General features: G+C 50.3%; 1 protein-coding gene across 2 annotated transcripts in view; it reads right to left on the minus strand.

The window, feature by feature from the left end:
* Positions 1 to 18774, minus strand: part of LOC118095902 (myosin-7) — a 373415-nt gene that overhangs the window by 32797 nt on the left and 321844 nt on the right. Inside the window, exons 1-5 of one of the 2 annotated variants that reach the window (XM_060281860.1) lie at positions 8171 to 8238; positions 4824 to 4876; positions 3754 to 3965; positions 1821 to 1964; positions 377 to 533 (exon numbers count right to left, since the gene is read on the minus strand). In XM_060281860.1, coding sequence (XP_060137843.1) covers positions 377 to 533; positions 1821 to 1964; positions 3754 to 3957 — 505 coding nt within the window. In that variant the 5' untranslated portion in view covers positions 3958 to 3965; positions 4824 to 4876; positions 8171 to 8238. Of the gene's footprint in view, positions 1 to 376; positions 534 to 1820; positions 1965 to 3753; positions 3966 to 4823; positions 4877 to 8170; positions 8239 to 18774 lie in introns of those variants that run through there. The other variant, XM_060281861.1, reaches the window with a different exon arrangement.

The raw sequence follows: 18774 nt of genomic DNA on the forward strand, positions 1-18774 counted from the left end.
GGAAAGGTAAAGGTACCCCTGACCGTTAGGTCCATTTGCGGACAACTCTGGGGTTGCACGCTCATCTCGCTTTACTGGCACGCTCATCTCGTTTGTCCGCAGACAGCTTCTGGGTCATGTGGCCAGCATGACAAAGCCACTTCTGGTGAACCAGAGCAGTGCACGGAAACGCCGTTTACCTTCCCTCCGGAGCGGTACCTATTTATCTACTTGCACTTTGATGTGCTTTCGAACTGCTAGGTTGGCAGGTGCAGGGACCGAGCAACAGGAGCTCACCCCGTCACGGGGATTCGAACCGCCGACCTTCTGATCGGCAAGCCCTAGGCTCTGTGGCTTAACCCACAGCGCCACCCGCGCCCCTATCCCTTTTCCTTACCTGTCAGCATATTCTGATAGGCGTTGTCAGAGATGGAGAAGATGTGGGGAGGGGCTTCGCTTCGCTTCTTCCCCCGGTAGGCAGCCACCACTTCCGCGTTGTAGACCGGCAACCACTTGTAGGGGTTGACAGTCACGCAGAACAGCCCGGAATAGGTCTATAGAGGAGAGAGGGAGGAGGAGGGAGGAGGAAGGGCGTTCTGTAAGAATATGATGTCTTGTGGGGAATTAAAAGGGCAAGAAACTTGGAAGGGTTTGTGTGGGTTGCAAAAGGAAGCCGAGAACCTCAGGAGGCTTGGAGTTATTACTTTTTAACCCTCCCTGCAGGTTGTCCAGGAAACCCAAATGACTGTCCACTGTTGGAAACCGAAAGCTGGGGTAGGTGGAATTCTGGTTCAATCCTGCATGGCTCTTCTGACATCCTTAACTATCAGTGCCCAACAAGTCCGCTCCAGCGAGGTGGGAATATTGCAGATTCTGGATAATGTTCGGGTGCCAGGTAAGGGGGAATGTCTGCAGCACCTCTCAGCCCATCGGCTGTCCTGGTGGATGGGAGGAGGAGGAGGAGTCCAGCATATGTCAGGAATGCTTTGATGGTGTTTCCTGCTTGGCAGAGGGTTGGACTGGATGGCCCTTGTGGTCTCTTCCAACTCTATGATTCTATGGTTCTATCACCAGGAGGCCTGCAAGTTTCCTACAAGGAAGGGCCGTAGCTCTGGGAGAGGACACTTGCTTTGCATGCAGAAGGTCCCAGGTTCAAGATCCCTGCCTGAAACCCTGGAGAGCACTGCTGCCGGCCAGTGCTGGCAATACTGAGCTACACGGACCCAAAATGGCCTGACTTGAGATAAGGCAAATTGCCGGGTGCCAGGAATCATAGAATCATAGAGTTGGAAGAGACCACAAGGGCCATCCAGTCCAACCCCCTGCCAAGCAGGAAACACCATCAAAGCATTCTTGACATATGCCTGTCAAGCCTCTGCTTAAAGACCTCCAAAGAAGGAGACTCCACCACACTCCTTGGTAGCAAATCCCACTGCCGAACAGCTCTTACTGTCAGGGAGTTCTTCCTAATGTTTAGGTGGAATCTTCTTTCTTGTAGTTTGAATCCATTGCTCCATGTCCGCTTCTCTGGAGCAGCAGAAAACAATCTTTCTCCCTCCTCCATATGACATCCTTTCATATATTTGAACATGGCTATCATATCACCCCTTAACCTTCTCTTCTCCAGGCTAAACATACCCAGCTCCCTAAGCCGTTCCTCATAAGGCATCATTTCCAGGCCTTTGACCATTTTAGTTGCCCTCTTCTGGACACGTTCCAGCTTGTCAGTATCCTTCTTGAACTGTGGCGCCCAGAACTGGACACAGTACTCCAGGTGAGGTCTGACCAGAGCAGAATACACTGGTACTATTACTTCCCTAGGAAGGACCATGCCCACTTACATAGATCATCCAGGCGGCGTAGCGCTCCTTGAGGTTGTAGAGGACGGCAGGTTCATGCAGGAAGGTCAACATGGCCATGTCCTCAATCTTGTCGAACTTGGGCGGGTTCTGCTGCATGATCTGGTCTTCCTTCACCGTCACCGTCTGCGGAGAGAAGGCCATGAAGCCTCAATCAAGCGGGACAGGCAGTGCGCAAAGGACGGGGAACCTCTTCCTCCCAACAGCCCCCCGAATTGAACCCACCAGCTTGCATCCAGTGCCTTCCTCAGAGCAGATGCAGTGAAGTTAACGGGCACCACTCAGGTTCACGGGTTCCAATGGGTCTACTCTGAGTAGGACCAGCATTGGACACCACCTCTTTTTTTTGATGGGGTAGTGGGGAGAGGGTGGAAGGAAGCCATAGATGAAAAATGGGGGTGTCGTAGAGCCGCAGATTCCTGCAATTCTGTCACGTATGATTTAGTTGCAGGGGGGTAGGCTATAATGACCCTCCCAACTCCACAACTTTATGATGCTGAGGAATCACGCCCAAGTCCAAATTGCTATTCTCATAATCACCCTTTGAAGGATTAAACCAACCTCTAGGTTAGATTACTGCAGCACGTTATGTGGAAGTTTTTTAGGTTCAATGTTTTATTGTGTTTTTAATATTCTGTTGGGAGCCGCCCAGAGTGGCTGGGGAAGCCCAGCCAGATGGGCGGGGTATTAATAATAACCATAACAATAACAACAACAATATCAGTGGCCGGGCTGCTCACCAGGGCAAAACGCATATTGCACCAATCCTGGCACCACTGCACTGGCTGCCCCTTAGCTTCCGGGCCCAATTCAAAGTGCTGGTTTTGACCTCTAAAGCCTTAAATGGTTCAGGACCACAATACCTCAAGGACTGCCTCTCCCCATTTAACTGCCCCAGATCTGTGTTCATAATCTGAGGCCCTTCTTTGTGTGCCTCCTTCACGTGAGGTCCGGAAGGTGGCAACATGAAAATAGGGCCTTTTCTGCGGTGGCTCCCCGTTAGTGGAATGCTCTCCCCAGGGAGGCTCAACTGGCGCCTTCATTACATGTATCTAGGCATGAGGCAAAGACATTCCTCTTCTCCCCGGCTAATTAAACAATGGATGGCCTTTTAAACTGGGGGAGGTATTTTTTCCTGTTGCCATTATGGTATGCGTTTGTGTGTCCTTATATTGTAAACCGCCCTGTGACCTTCAGATGAAGGGCAGCCAGAGAAACTGAAACAATAATAATAGTGATAACGATCGTTCTCATCCGTTGTCTCAAGGCAATTTGCACACAAGGTAAAAACGAACAGTTAAAGAACCCAAAATTACAAATACTGTGGTACCTTGATTCTCGAACTTAATCCGCTCCGGGAGTCCGTTTGAAAACTGAGGTGCGGCTTCCGATTGGCTGCCGGAGATTCCTGCACTCAATCTGAAGCCGCGCCAGACGTTCGGCTTCCGAAAAACGTTTGCAAACCGGAACACTCACTTCCGGGTTTGCGGCGTTCGGGAGCTGATTTGTTTGACAGCTAAGCCGTTCGGGAACCAAGGTACCACTGTACATTTAAAAGCAAGGCTAGAAGCTTGTGGCAAAGGCCCATTTTATTCAGCTGGGGGGGGGGAAGCCTGTTGGAAGAAAAGTGTGTATCATGACAGGGATGCCCACTCGAGAGAACAGGGGCAACCCCACTAGAAGCCCCCAGTCAGGGTATCACAGCTAGCACTTAGGCTCACTGGGGAGGGGGGTGGCAGGAACAGCATTTATAAAAAGACAGAGGAGAGATCATGGCGGCACGGCATGAGGCAGAAAGGAAGGTGGTTGTGGGAAGGTGGGAGGCATTTTTAAAATGCCAGAGTTCCGGAGGTTTTGGAGCACAACACGCAGAAGAGATATGATGGGATGGGCTTGAGAGCAAGAGAAACAGCACCTTGCCGGTCTCTGTGTCTGCGGTGACTTTGCCACCATCCCTGGACGTGATCTTGGCCTTGACGAACTCCAGCTTCTCGTCCGGCACAAACACGTCCTTCTTCATGTCGAAAGGCCGGTTCTGCGCCTCGATCCTCTGCTTCTCCGTCATGCGCAGGTAAGGGGCTGCGGGGCCAAAGTCGGCCATCTCGGCATCCGAAGACATGGCTGGAGCTGGAAAGGGGAACATTCCCAGGGATAACAACCATGCAGCAAGCAGCGGCTTCCTCACAGCTGTGGCAGGAGCCCAGGGTTCGTGGGTTTCGAACCCAGGGCTTCAAGGCCCGACAGTTGTAAAGGTAAAGGGGCCCCTGACCATCAGGTCCAGTCGTGTCCGACTCTGGGGTTGCGGCGCTCATCTCGCTCTATAGGCCGAGGGAGCCGGCGTTTGTCCGCAGACAGTTTCCAGGTCATGTGGCCAGCATGACAAAGCTGCTTCTGGCGAACCAGAGCAACGCAGAAACGCCGTTTACCTTCCCGCCGGAGCGGTCCCTATTTATCTACTTGCACTTTGATGTGCTTTCAAACTGCTAGGTGGGCAGGAGCTGGGACCAAGCAACGGGAGCTCACCCCCTTGCAGGGATTCAAACCGCCGACCTTCTGATCAGCAAGCCCTAGACTCTGTGGTTTATCCCACAGCGCCACCTGGGACAGTTGGGGATGGTGCAATTTGCCAACCAGCCACTGGGGGGCGGTGGACCATCACCCCATGAGGAGGAGGTATGCAATACCGGTATATGCAGTTCTCAAAAATGCACATGGGGGGGGGGCTCCATGTTGTCCATAAGGGAAGCTGTGGTGGTGCTGCCCCAAGTGGGCATTGGGAGGACTGCGGCATGCTTAACGGTATGCCTCCTGTGCAAGTATTCTGTCCTCTTTGGGGCTTTCAAAAAAAACAAAAAACCCTTAGAAACAGGTCTGGTGCTTCACCCTAGAAGACGCTGCAATCTGGATGCCAGCTAAAAGCAAGCTGTGAATAAAACACCTGCCCGCAGAAGCAACTGCACCTGGACAGAAGCTCCCCATATTTACCTTTTTTATTTTCTTAGGGTTCCACAGGAGATCGGCTACCTGGGGCCGGATTACTATAGGTAAAAAACACAAAATATATGCATGTTTATCCTCCATGCCCTGCCCACCACAAACATACAGGTGAAACTCGGAAAATTAGAATATCGTCGAAAAGTGCATTTATTTCAGTAATGCAACTTACTGTATTATTTTTCTTTTAATTTTTACAAATGCTTTCTTTTGGAAATTCCACAGTAATAAAACAAACAGTTACAATAATACAAAAATAAACATCGCTATTACATTTCATTAATTACATTCCATTTATAATTGACCCGCCTAACGACAAATAATTACAATTACAACAAATAAAGGCTTGACATATCTTGCTTTGCATGTCATGCATCTATCTCATATATTGGCTCCACCTTTTAAATTGCATTACTGAAATAAATGCACTTTTCGGCGATATTCTAATTTTCCGAGTTTCACCTGTATACGATATCTATAATTCTCTTCCGCTTGCACTTTCTTGAGAAGTTTCCTGATTTGCAATTCCTGAGCCAATATGTGAACTAAATCCTTTAAATTCGCACCTTGCCCAATCTTGTGACCTCAGATTTTCTGACTGACCTCAGTCTGCCATCAGCCAGCCCTTCTCGCTTATACCCTGTTGAGCGAGTGACCCTGCCTGTCAGCTTCCTTCTCCTTCATCTTGGTGTTGCCCCTTGTAGAACTCAACAGGGGAGAAGGCAAGGGCAGAACTAAAACTCAGCGTCTCTGCCTACCATTGGCTGTGATGGTTGTTGGCTGTGGCGCCACCTACTGCTGGCCTCCTGCCTTGCGTCCCTGCCTCCCACCAGCCCCAGTGATGACTCCCCAGCAGCAGGGAGGAGGCTCCAGGGATAGAGAGCGGCAATGTTGTCTGAGGGAGCAGAAGAACAATTGAGAATGGTGGGTCTGGAGCAGCGAAAGCCACGGGCAAATATTTACATGTTGCCCTTGCAAACAAACCTTTGTGAAAAGTTTGCCTTCCTCCGAGGAGCTCAGGGCAGCATACACAGTTCTCCATGCACATTTTATCATCCCACAACAACCCTGCGAGGTGTGTCAACCTAGGAAGCTGGGGCAGGGAGAGGGAGACTGCCCCAAGGTCACCCTACAGGGTTTGCGGCTGAGAGGAAACCTGAACCGAGCTGAGCATCTCATGCCCAATTCTGCAATAATACGTATAATTAGCCCCGTGCCCGCATACGGACATAAGAAACGGATGTTGCTGGACTACAACTCCCATCGTCCCTGGTCACCGGAGATGCTGACGGGGGATGATGGGCTTTGTAGTCCAGCAAACTACCGACAAAAGGCTACACTCCTGGGTTACAGCCTGCCCTGTAGTGAGTCACGGCAGAAGCAGTACCGCCCTGCAAGCGTCAGTCCCCACGTGCAATTTTGGGCCAAAGTTAGATAGATCCCTAGTCTGAAAAGAGTCAAGAACCTCGAGTAGAGGCTTTCCCAGCCGTCACCCGAGTTAAAATATTGTTTTGATGCGAGGAGATGCCAAGGAACCCTGAATCTTCTGCCAGCGACTCATGTGCTTGGTTACTGAGCTGTGATGCTCTAATCACATCACTGTGCTGTGGCGCTGCCTAGGTAAGAGCATAAGATGAGCCAAGCTGGATCTGAACACAGGCCCATCTGCTCGAGCATCCTGTTCTCATAGCAGCCAACCAGATGCATATCAGAAACTTGTAAGGCTGCGGCCATACCTACGCCTTGTGGCAGCGAGTTCCACAGCTCAACTACGTGCAATCTGAAAATTGCCAGGCTCCCTGCGCAATTTCTCTCGCACCAAGGCTGTGATTTTGCACAACCGCTTCTGGGGGGTGGGGAGGCTGAACAGCTATGGGTTCTCGAGGCAGAAGCACCCACACAATCAGCTCACCAGTTTTCCTTCCAGAGGGGAAACAAGCTAGCACACACACACAAAACGGAACAACGATTCGTTATTATAAAAACTTTCCAGAATTCTCTCCCTTGGGCCACACTGTTTATTACATCAGAAGCAAACCCGGGAGGAAAGTCCTTCGTTTCTCAACATACGGCCCATGAAAATTCTCACTCGATTCTCAAAGCCGCATGTAGGCAAGAGAAATCCCGAAAGATTTCAACGCCTAAATTTTGAACTTGAAGTTTTAATATTCAGCTGGTAGGGGAAATTCTAGTTTTGGGATTCCCGGTGTCTGTTTGCATTCACAACCTAATGGAAATACTTGAGGGCAGGGGAGGAAAGAGTTGAGTGTTGTCTTCAAAATTCACCCATTCCCAGGATGTAACCTTTCTCAAAGGATGGACGAGGTATTTAATAGTCTAACCACTGTTATTCGGGCGAATGATGGACGGGAAATTCTCAGATCTCAGGATTTGCAGAATTAACACACACTTCTTGAATTTGCTGGAAATGCACAACCAGGCACACTCACCACTACAAACTCACATTCTTACACACTCACGAAAACGTGAGGATGGGACCCAATCCGAGCCCCTTCGTGCAACACATTTTTGAGAGCCGCGTCCAAACCTTACAAGCCCCACTTAGGACACGTGCATATTTGCACATACTGTTTGTTACGTGCGTGCAAATCTCTTTCCGAACACACAACCCACCAACGGACATGCACAAAGCCCCAATTTTGCACAGAGACCCCAGCACAAACACACACACACCCGTGTATATTTGCAAACACCGCAGCCAATTCCCAATTCCAGCCACTGTCTTGTGAGCCGCTAGTGTCAGGATTAAGACCTGGGAGAGACCAGGGTTCAAATCCACGAAGCTCAGCCCATGAAGTTTACGACTGGGTGACCCTGGGCCAGTCGCCAGCTCTCAGCCTCGCCTACCTCGCAGGGTTGTTGTGGCAAATAAAATGGGGTGGGGAGAAGAACTAGGTATGCCAACTTGAGCTCTTTGGGAGATAAAGGTGGGAGATAAAGACAGCAAGTCAACTTCTACCATTTGCCTGCATTGCAAATGTGCAAAAATAAAATAAAACCATGAACCACCAGGTACATTGAAAGCACACCTGGCTGCTTGGATTTCATTCACTGCCCCCAGGATAGATTAGGTGGTAGATCATAAGACTCTTAATCTCAGGTTCGTGGGTTCGAGCCCCATATTGGGCCAAGGATTCCTGCATTGCAGGGGGTTGGACTAGATGACCCTCAGTGTCCCTTCCATGGGTGCAAACTCCCTCCCTAGATCTTCCCATGCCCGGATGGCCAGAGCCCAACCACCGGCAAACATGATACCTTCTTAGCTGCCCCCAAACCCTCAAAACGTCCAATGTGGAATAGCTGGCGTTGGGCCTTACCTGAGACCAGCGCGAGATGGGTGGGGTTGTAAGCTGGGTGCTTGGCCAGGACCCTGGTTATAAACCCCCTCTCCCCCCTCTCCCTCCCGCCAGCAGGCCTCATATGGGCACACAGACCCATTCCTCTCTCCCCCCCCTTCCCTCCCCACTACCCCAATCCTATCGTGCTTCCCCTGGAACAATTGGAACAAGTCGTCATTGTTGTGGTATGAAGAATAAGAACAGGTTCAGGGGGAGGGGGAGGGGGGACATCAAAATATCTTGGAACAACAGGGTTGAGATTCCAGTGGGGGGAGAGGAGGGGGTCTCAGGGGAGATGAGAGAAAGAAGCGGCACATACTTGATGCAACCTAGGAATATTCCACTGCCCTCCCCAACGCTCTGTTCCCACATGTAATCTCTTGCACACCCTTACCCATAGTTTATTGAAACCCACCAAAAAAAACAAAACTTAGCCATAGTTTACTGTTCCCCCACCTTGCAGAAACGTAATGGGAAGAATCCAGAGAAAGGAAAATGTTACGTCAAGGCGTTGCGTTATTAAGTGCCGTTGATTTCGCTGCAACCCAAGCCCCGAGATGCAACTCAGAGGGTTTGGGGATGGTTTTGAACATGGGTAAGCAACCTAAGGCCTGGGGGCTGGATCCGGCCCAATCGCCTTCTAAATCCGCCCCGCGGACGGTCCGGGAAGCAGCGTGTTTTCACATCAATAGAATGCATCCTTTTATTTAAAGTGCATCTCTGGGTTATTTGTGGGGCATAGGAATTCGTTCATTTCCACCCCCAAAATATAGTCCGCCGCCCCCACAAGGTCTGAGGGACAGTGGACCAGTCCCCTGCTGAAAATGTTTGCTGACCCCTGGGTTTTGAAGATGTAACCGATTTATGTCCAGAGCCCCGAGTTGCTTAGCGGGGCTCAGGAACCCCACTTGAAAACTCATCACCATCCTCCGTTCTTCCCTTGATCCGGTAAACAGAATTGGGCAACGTGAAGCCGATTACGAGAGCCTCATCTCGGGTGAAGCTTTCCTTTGCCTTCTCTTGAGGTCTTTTGCCAGTCAACCGAGACTCACCTTTTGGAGGCGCAAACCAAAGGCGAGTGCTGTCATTTTCTTAGATATCCCCACATTGTGCTTTCGCTGCCTGAATTATCACGGGAGGAGGTGTCCATTTCGATACGAAGTTTGCCCATTTCTCCCCTGGCCAGACTTGTTCCCTGGAAAATATCGTCAGAGGGTTTCTATTGAGAGAGGGATCTCTATTTTCCAATTTTAAAAATTATTATACGAAAGCTGTTGCAGAGGGGCATGATTTGGTCAAAAGAAGGGCTGCTCCTGGAAGATTAAGCAGTGCTTGAAACTTCCACCCGCACACGAACCCACTCAGGAGTGGGAGAAACACAGGCGTGATAGAGGTCCTTCATTTCTTCCCCCAGAGAGGCTAATAGCAGCTTCCAGGCAGTGGGATTTGGGGTGGGGAAAAGAGGCAGAGAAGGTTGAACGCTGCCCTAGCTCAGTGATGAGAGCATTCGCTCTGCATGCAGAGGATCCCGTATTCAAATCCTGCTACATCTCCAGGGAAGAATGGCAGAGATCCCTGCTTGAAACCCTGGGCAGCTGCTGCCAGTCAGTGAAAGCACTGCTGAGCTAGCCACAAAATTGAACTATACCACCCAGATGCCTGTGGAAAACTCGCAAGCAGGATTCAGGCACAAGAGCCTTCTCCTCTCCTCGTTATTTCCTCCGACTGTGAAGGCAGAGCACAGCTAGCAGCAGATTTGATCGTAATCCCGCATGTAGCAGCTGTCTTGCTCTCACTTTCACGGAGATGGCACCACTAGTCCCATTTTACAGCTGGAGAACTGAGGCCGAAAGAAACAACTTGTGCAATGCCACACATTCGGTCTGCAGCAGAGGGTTGTTTACCTGAATGGACAAACTCTCCTTTTCCTCTTTTTTCACTCAGGTGGAGAAAGCACGGAAACGCCGTTTACCTTCCCGCCGGAGCGGTACCTATTTATCTACTTGCACTTTGACGTGCTTTCGCACTGCTACGGTAGGTTGGCAGGAGCAGGGACCGAGCAACGGGAGCTCACCCCCTAGCGGGGATTCGAACTGCCGACCTTCTGATCGGCAAGCCCTAGGCTCTGTGGTTTAACCCACAGCGCCGCCCGCGTCCCTTAGAGCTGCACCGTAATGACATATAAACAGTGATAACAGAACTGACATTCTTCTCCATCCTCCCCCCCCCTCCGTTTTTTGCAAAATGCAACAAGATTTAGATTTCAAAATTTGGATCCAGAATTTGCAGGGCTGTGAGGAAAGCTTGGGATCTATGCTAAGCCCAGCCTTCCCTGGGCTTAGCTGCAGAGCCAGTTTCAAACCACCGGGGCTCCGTTCTGGAAAGGCAAGGTGAGTATACTTCTGAGCATGCACAGAGTGGCTAAACTTTGCCATTTTGCCACCACATGAGGGCCGCACGCATAAGAGCTTCCGAGCCTGGTTTTTTTTGTTTGTTCTCTCTTTCTTGGTTTTTAAACAACGTGAGAAGTTTGAAAACGCAAAAGCTGCTTTTCATTACTACCCCCCCCCAAAAAAGGCCTAGGCCTTTTAGCCCGTCTTTGAGCCTGAATCTGGGTTTTTCCACAGCCTAGCCAAGGCGACGGCTGGGACCCTGGACTCCTTTGCCCCCAGGCCTCGAGGAGAGCCGAGGCGCTGGATCGAGACCAGGGCATGCTGGGAGGCAGGACTCCTGGGTTCTATTCCCGTCTCCCCAACGAGAGGCTATAATAAGGAGCCTTTGTGGCAAGGTTGCTATATAAGGGCCGCCAGAGGAGCCGGCCGCAAAGGTCACACGCTGCCTCGATGCCATTCCTGCCTTTTGTTCTGGGCCAAGGGGGGGCCATCGGCGGACGTCACCCGCAGGATCGAGTGACGGCCAGGCGGGGCCGGCGGCAAGCGAAGAGGCGAGGCGAGGGCCTGACATTTGGGGAGGGAATGCCGCATTTGGGGGGGGGGGTTGGCAGGCCGTGTCCTGGAAGGCAGAAACGAGAGATGGCAGGGAAGGAAGCCAAAAGCCAGGAGGGCGGAAAATGCCCACAGACAACGCCGAAGGGAGGCCTCCATGGAGTTAATGGCTGGAAGGTGCCAGCTCCTGGCACGGTGCCCCCCACCCCACCCCGTTCGCTGGCGCTGTGCCCTGCCCCGGATTATGAATTGGCTCCGGCCTCCCCCTCGCACCTGCTCCCTTCTTTGTCTCTCGCCTGGGACCCCCCCCCTGCTCCCATGTGTCCATTGTCTGTCCAAATTTACGGCACAAATATAGCCTCTCCAAGGTGCTCCCTTTTTCCACACAGCCCCGTCCACCTCAGCTTCCCTCGCAGAAGCGGGAGGGATAAACACCTTTCCTACTCTAACCACTACACCCAGCTACCCTGTCGCCTAACCTGGTTCCTAACCGGGAAGAGGGATCCATCTCCGTGCGCCCTGAACACCAGCGGCGCATGAGCATCGCTCAGCTGACCATAAAGACGCAATTAGAAGTCGTTCGGGGCCTAGCAATTCCAGTTGCCACAACAGGCAGGAATATGTCATTGTCAAGTGACCCACGGAGGGCAGGGGAGCTTGAGAAGCACAGCCCCGAACTGCAAAATTTATCTCAGGAATTTGCATCGCCATGCCAAGCTGAGCTAAAAAAGCAGGAATCACCGCAAGCTTGCTCTAACCACAAGGCCTGCTGCCCAATCGTCTCTCCTCCTGAACTTGCTCTTCAGGCTTTGCTGGTTCCGTCAGAGAAGAGAGAGGAAAGGACCCAGGAGTCCTGGCTCCTGACGCCCGTCCTTTACCCTTAGGCACCCCAATTTCCTTCCAACAGACCCCTGAAGACCCCTAGCCTTTAGCGCTCCTCGCACTCTCTGCTCAAACCACTAGGCCTCATGGTCCCCATTTTGAAATCTGAGCGCAGGACTCAGCAGTCTCTAACGCACGCTCACACTTCTGACAAGCCAATTTTCCCGGCTTCCCCCCAAATGAGCCATTTCTCTCCCCTGCCTGATGGGCGCTGATGACTTTTTGGAGCCAGAATTCCAGCTGTGAGGATAATAAGAAAGGTTGTTCCAGGAGCCCAGCTGGGAATGTAATTGGCACGAAAGCCATCCAAAAGAGAGAGAGAGAGAGAACCAGCTTAAGGGAGTTCCCAGCTAACGGGAGGGATGGGGAAGAGGGGGCGGCCCTGGCAAGATGCCCCCCTCCGCCTTTGAAAACAATAGGCAGGTGAAACAAAGGCTAAACTGTGGGCTGGAGAGAAGACAATGGGATTCCTGGCGCGCCCTGGCACTATGCGCCTGGCTATTGTTCCCGAGCCGGGATAGAGCAGAGGCCTCGACAGGACAGGAAAAGATCGAGAGGTCAGCGGGAGGGAGCGTGGCACCATTGCACCACTGCGTCACCCGCGTGGCATGGCGGCCAAGACAAGGCTAGCACTCGGGGCATGTGTGGATGTCAACAGAGCCAGCACAGACCACCGCTAAAATGCACCTGGGTTACGTTGGCGGGCAAGAAGCAACTTAGGTCCCCGCCAATGAATCTGCCCGCAAAGCGAAACAGCACATCGTAGGAACATGAGAGGAGCCGGCCGGATTGGGCTAATGGGCCCTCTAGTTCAGCATCCTGTTTTCACAATGACCAGGCAGTTCCTTTAGTTAGTGGGAAAGCTGCAAGCGGGATTCGAACGCAAGAGCTCTTCCCCCTCTTGCAAACCCCCGGCAACTGGTGTCGCTTTTCGCGCTCAACAAAGTCCCAAAGTGATTTGTAACCAAAGGTGTTTTTTTTAACTGTGAAATAAAAACCATGTAAAAGTTTTTTACATGCAGATTTAGCCGTAGCAGAGCATATCCCTGGAACTGCCCAACTTTTTTTTTAAAAAAAGTCTTTGCCTGGTGGCAAAACGATGGCAAGGTTGGCACCAGGCAGGTCTCCTTGGGAAAGCTGCCACTAGGGAGAAAGCCAGTTTGGCGGAGAGTTTGAAGACTGGGAGCTCAGTGGGGCAGAGGCTCTGGTTGCCACCCTCCAGACCTCTCCCAGAGGGGCATGGAGAGGAGGGCCTCTTGCGACAATCTCAGGGTCCGGACAGGGTCGTGAGCCACCTTGGCCCATCTCCCCGCCATGCTGCAGGGCAGCGCCCACGCAGCAGCGCCATCTCCCTACCACCCAGACCACAGATCAAGCCATGTAATCCAGGTGGCACCAGCTGAAGGATCTACCCAACACTACCCAGAGCACCCTCCTGAGATGGGTAATGGCTCTGGGGGGGGGGAACAGCTGCTTTGCCTGCAGAAGGGCCCAGCAGAAAGGACCAGGCTGATAATCCCCCAGGGGTTTCTTTTGGGAAGAAGCCATCCGACTGTCTAAACTGGTATAAGGCGTATGCGACTGTCATTCGCCTCTTTTAGCCCCGCCGTGCTTGTTTCGAAAATATCAAGCAGATAAAGCACGCCGGGCTTGTGGACAGCAGTAATGTCATCTTCTCGTTTGGCTAAAGGGATGTTATTTGCTGGGAGGGGGCCAAGTTATGGAGGAGCTCAGGGGGGAGGAAAGAATGGGGGGAAATAAACGGCCAGAGGAAAGGAGGAGTATCAGGGGGGGGTGGACACGGAGTGGTTGGTCGAGAGATAATGAAATATTGTGGGGACCCTAAATGGGGATGGCTGTGATGTGCCTCTGCATTTTTGCCCTTGCTGAGAAATACTTAAATACTTGCAGCTTCCACCCAGTGATCAGCGGTTTATTAAGGTTCTCAATCATTGACGTTGCGCCGATGCATATTATAGAAGCAGAGAGCTAAAACAGCGGCAAGGTTAACCCTCTGTAAGAATTCGCGACCGGGGAGAAGAAGCGACAGAAGAAGAGTGGAAAGATTTTAAAATTTATTTTTAAAAAAATGCTAAACTTGTATATTGAGATTAGATTTAGAAGTGTATAGAAACAGTGGATTTGGGAATTATGTGAAGTAAATAGATGTACGAGAGATCTGAAATTGTAAGGAATTTTTAACAATGAATTGGAAATTGCTAAAGATAAAGGAGAAATGAAACGCAGAAAGAGGGAACTCGAGGAAGTCCCTTTATACAATGCTAAGAGAAAAGGATTATTTATTTGGATTTTTGAGTGTGTGTTTTTTATTGTTATGTTATGGTGTTTTATTGTGTTTTATTGTGCTGTTTGTTTTTTTGTTGTTTCTGTTGTAAAACTAATAAAAAATATTTTATTTTATTTTTTAAAAAAGGTTTACCCTCTGTGAATGTTGCGATCCACCTCTCTCAAACTTTCCTTCTGCTTTGGAAACCCCTCTCCCTCTTTTAATGCACGGTCGCAATTATTATGGTCAGACCTCACCTGGAGTACTGTGTCCAGTTCTGGGGACCACAGTTCAAGAAGGATACTGACCAAGCTGGAACGTGTCCAGAGGAGGGCAACCAAAATGGTCAAAGGCCTGGAAACGATGCCTTATGAGGAACGGCTTAGGGAGCTGGGTATGTTTAGCCTGGAGAAGAGAAGGTTAAGGGGTGATATGATAGCCATGTTCAAATATATAAAAGGATGTCATATAGAGGAGGGAGAAAGGTTGTTTTCTGCTGCTCCAGAGAAGCGGACACGGAGCAATGGATTCAAACTACAAGAAAGAAGATTCCACCACCTAAACATTAGGAAGAACTTCCTGACAGTAAGAGCTGTTCGACAGTGGAATTTGCTGCCAAGGAGTGGGGGGGGAGTCTCCTTCTTTGGAGGTCTTTAAGCGGAGGCTTGACAGTCATATGTCAAGAATGCTTTGATGGTGTTTCCTGCTTGGCAGGGGGTTGGACTGGATGGCCCTTGTGGTCTCTTCCAACTCTATTATTCTATGATTATTTTTCATAGGATAAGGGGGAAACAGCCAAATGGAAGGTGGGGACATTTATTTATTTATTTTTAAATCAAGCATGCTGCTGTTTTATTGGATTTGACCTCTAAGGTTATTTTTCTTCCCCCCCCCCTCCAACCCCTAGGATTTTAGGTTATGCTTAATGCTCTTCACATTTTGCAAGACGCTTGGAGACGTCGTATTCAGCGAGCAACTAAACAACTGACTTATTATTGATAATGATAAATCCATCGAAGAATGAGCCAAAAAAATGTTTTTTTTGGGGGGGGGGGTTCAAGGGCGAGGACTGGGCTCTGCACACACACCATACATTTCAAGGACATAGCTTTAAATTGCGGGAAGTGCAGTCTGGGAGTTGTAGTTCTGCGGGGGGAGGGAAACTACAGTTCCCGTTATTGCATTTTTGGGGTGTGTGCTTTAAATGTAGAGTGCGCAAGCAGACTCCGGAAAGGCGCAAGAGGGGGACATTGACACAAAGGCCGTGGGGGATGGGGGGAAATGAACAGCTGGGGAGAGAGGGGGGGACTGGGGTTCCTGGCAGCAAATTTAGAATTCGAACAATAGCAATGCAGATTCCTGGAAGCAGGAGGTGAGGGGAAGGAACGCTTGGCATCCCATTGTCTCTCTCTCTCTGATTTTTTTACTAGCTGCCATTCTGGGGTGTGTGTGTGACATCACTCGCTTGTTGCTTCAGAGGAGACTCTGCCAGAGATTGGGGTCTCCACACCCTCAGCCCTTGCCAGGCACATTCTCAGCTGGGCCTTTGGGTGGTACCTGCCCATTGTCTTGGCACCAAGGACCAATTGCGCTGCCAGCTGGGCCCTAGATTTAAACATCGTGCTAAACATACAACAGACCAGGGTCCCGCTATGCTGCAAATATCCCAGAGTTTCTATGCGCAAAAATGGTTGTTTGCTTGCTCCATAATAATAATAATAATAATAATAATAATAATAATAATAATAATTTATTATTTATACCCCACCCATCTGGCTGGGTTTCCCCAGCCACTCTGGGCGGCTTACAACAGAAAAATGAAATAAAATAATCTATTAAACCTTAAAAGCCTCCCTAAACAGGGCTGCCTTCAGATGTCTGCTAAAAATCTGGTATCTGTTTTTTTCTTTGACATCTGATGGGAGGGCGTTCCACAGGGCGGGCGCCACCACCGAGAAGGCCCTCTGCCTGGTTCCCTGCAACTTGGCTTCTCGCAACGAGGGAACAGCCAGAAGGCCCTCGGTACTGGACCTCAGTGTCCGGGCAGAACGATGGAGGTGGAGACGCTCCTTCAGGTATACTGGACCGAGGCCATTTAGGGCTTTAAAGGTCAGCACCAACACTTTGAATTGTGCTCGGAAATGTACTGGGAGCCAATGTAGATCTTTCAAGACCGGTGTTATGTGGTCTCGGCGGCCGCTCCCAGTCACCAGTCTAGCTGCCGCATTCTGGATTAGTTGTAGTTTCCGGGTCACCTTCAAAGGTAGCCCCACGTAGAGCGCATTGCAGTAGTCCAAGCGGGAGATAACCAGAGCATGCACCACTCTGGCGAGACAGTCTGCAGGCAGGTAGTGTACCAGATGGTTCAGTCGAGGGTTTTTAAATGGCAGCTGTACATGTGTCAAAATAGGTCCCGTGGGTGGTGTGTTTCTCCAGACCGGGATGAAACAAACAACAGAATAGCTGTGTTTGTTCTTGCTGGGCCTACCACGCAGGGTGGTTGTGAAGTTAAATGGGGCGCAGAAGGCACGCATCACAGATGCCACCTCGTTTGAGGGGCGGAATAAAAATGTCTCACCAGTAATAAACTTGCAAATATATAAAATTTTGGGGTTGGAGGAACTCAGAATAGAGCTCAATTGCCTGCGCTAATGGAATAGAACAGTAGTTGGCAATGGATTAATCCTGCATGGCATTCTTTGCTGTAAGGGCTCGTGCCGCAATCAGTGTCACTCCTTTAAAAAGTCATTTCTATTACCTTTGCTGTTGACGAATGATCGGCCCCGTCTTCACCTGACATATGCAACAAACAGTGTGACTTTACTGGTCGCGGTTCTGTATCAACAGAGAGGGGCAGATGGGGCTCATCCGCCTGGGAAGGCAGCCCGTCTAGGAGAAGGAAAGCTCTGCTACTTCTTGTCGTCTTGGCAGCCCCGGACCTCCATGTACACTGCCCAGGCTTGCGCCCCAGGGAGGTCACTTCAGTGCTGCTAATGCAGCAGTTTGACTTCGCCCCCAGAGGCGCACTCCCTTGTCTCTCATGATACACGGATTCCAACAATCAAGAGAGAACTCCGATCTATGGCAATGGCACGTTTACAAGTACCACATGACACCCGTTCTGCACACGGAAGGAATCAGTTCTGCATTGTACTTTGGAACTCCCTGCCCATTGGGAGGTCTGAGCCAGTTGATTTACCCCTCTCAACAGCTCTGCCAGGCGATTCGCTGAGAGGCCAAGAGATAAGCTTAGGAAGAACTTCCTTAGGAAGAACTTCCTTAGGAAGAACATTAGGAAGAACTTCCTGACAGTAAGAGCTGTTCGGCAGTGGAATTTGCTACCAAGGAGTGTGGTGGAGTCTCCTTCTTTGGAGGTCTTTAAGCAGAGGCTTGACAGGCATATGTCAAGAATGCTTTGATGGTGTTTCCTGCTTGGCAGGGGTTTGGACTGGATGGCCCTTGTGGTCTCTTCCAACTCTGTGATTCTAAGCTCTCTCTCCACTGCCATGTGGCGGGAACTTCTATGTACTTTCAGCTCTGGTTGGTCATTTTCATGTTGAGACTTGCACCACAAGCATCCAGCTTGCTCCTGGAGCTTCTTAGTGAACCAATGAGCCTCCTGGACTCCCCATGGCCAGCAAGGTTATGTACCATAGGAGCATTGATGGTCCTTGGACAGGAGCACCAGTCGCACTGACAGGACCCCCAGCATTCAGAAATTGAGGGATTTCATCCGTATCCAGGGACAGGCTGACCTACGGGGCAGTCTCAGCAAAGCCAAGCCAAACCTCACCACGTAGTGTCAGCGCCTGCTAAAACCTAAGTACAGCAAGTCAAATCAGGCATGCAAATGCCACCAGCATTTTAACAGGTAATTTTTTTTATAGTGTATGTGTTTAGAACTTCTGGTTTTATTTACCGTATATGGAATATCAGTTGTTTTCTAACATCTGATTTTAATCAGCAATTTTGATATTAGATTCCCCCCCCCCAAAAAAACCGCTTAGAGATACTCAGCTGGTGCCATCCACACACCCCAGAGAGAGGTGCTTCCAGGTTTGGGGAAATTATGCCACTCCCCGCCCAAAAATCCATGGGGGGGAGGGGTCCTAAAAAGTGGGGTGGGGGAACAAAAAGAAGAGGAGGAATCAAATGGCGCAAACTGGGAAGGGACCAGGCCGGCTGGAACCCGGACCAGGAGCACTGCACACCGAAAAGCAGGGTGTCGCAGTGAGATCCCACCTGCAAAGGATCACATTCTTACCGTCCATTTCCTATATGTTGCATCCTCCCACTGGTTTGTTGGTTTTTTACCGTAGCTCTTGAAAAAAGAAAGAAAAATTCGAAAACTTATTTTGAAGATTCCCTCCCCCCCCAAAAAAAATAAAGCAACAACTGAACAAATCCAGCCCAGCATGCTAAGAGCGACACGGATTTCCATTTTAAACGGTATTAAAATACAGTATTAA

Source organism: Zootoca vivipara, chromosome 13, assembly GCF_963506605.1.
Source record: "Zootoca vivipara chromosome 13, rZooViv1.1, whole genome shotgun sequence".
Classification (NCBI taxonomy): domain Eukaryota; kingdom Metazoa; phylum Chordata; class Lepidosauria; order Squamata; family Lacertidae; genus Zootoca; species Zootoca vivipara.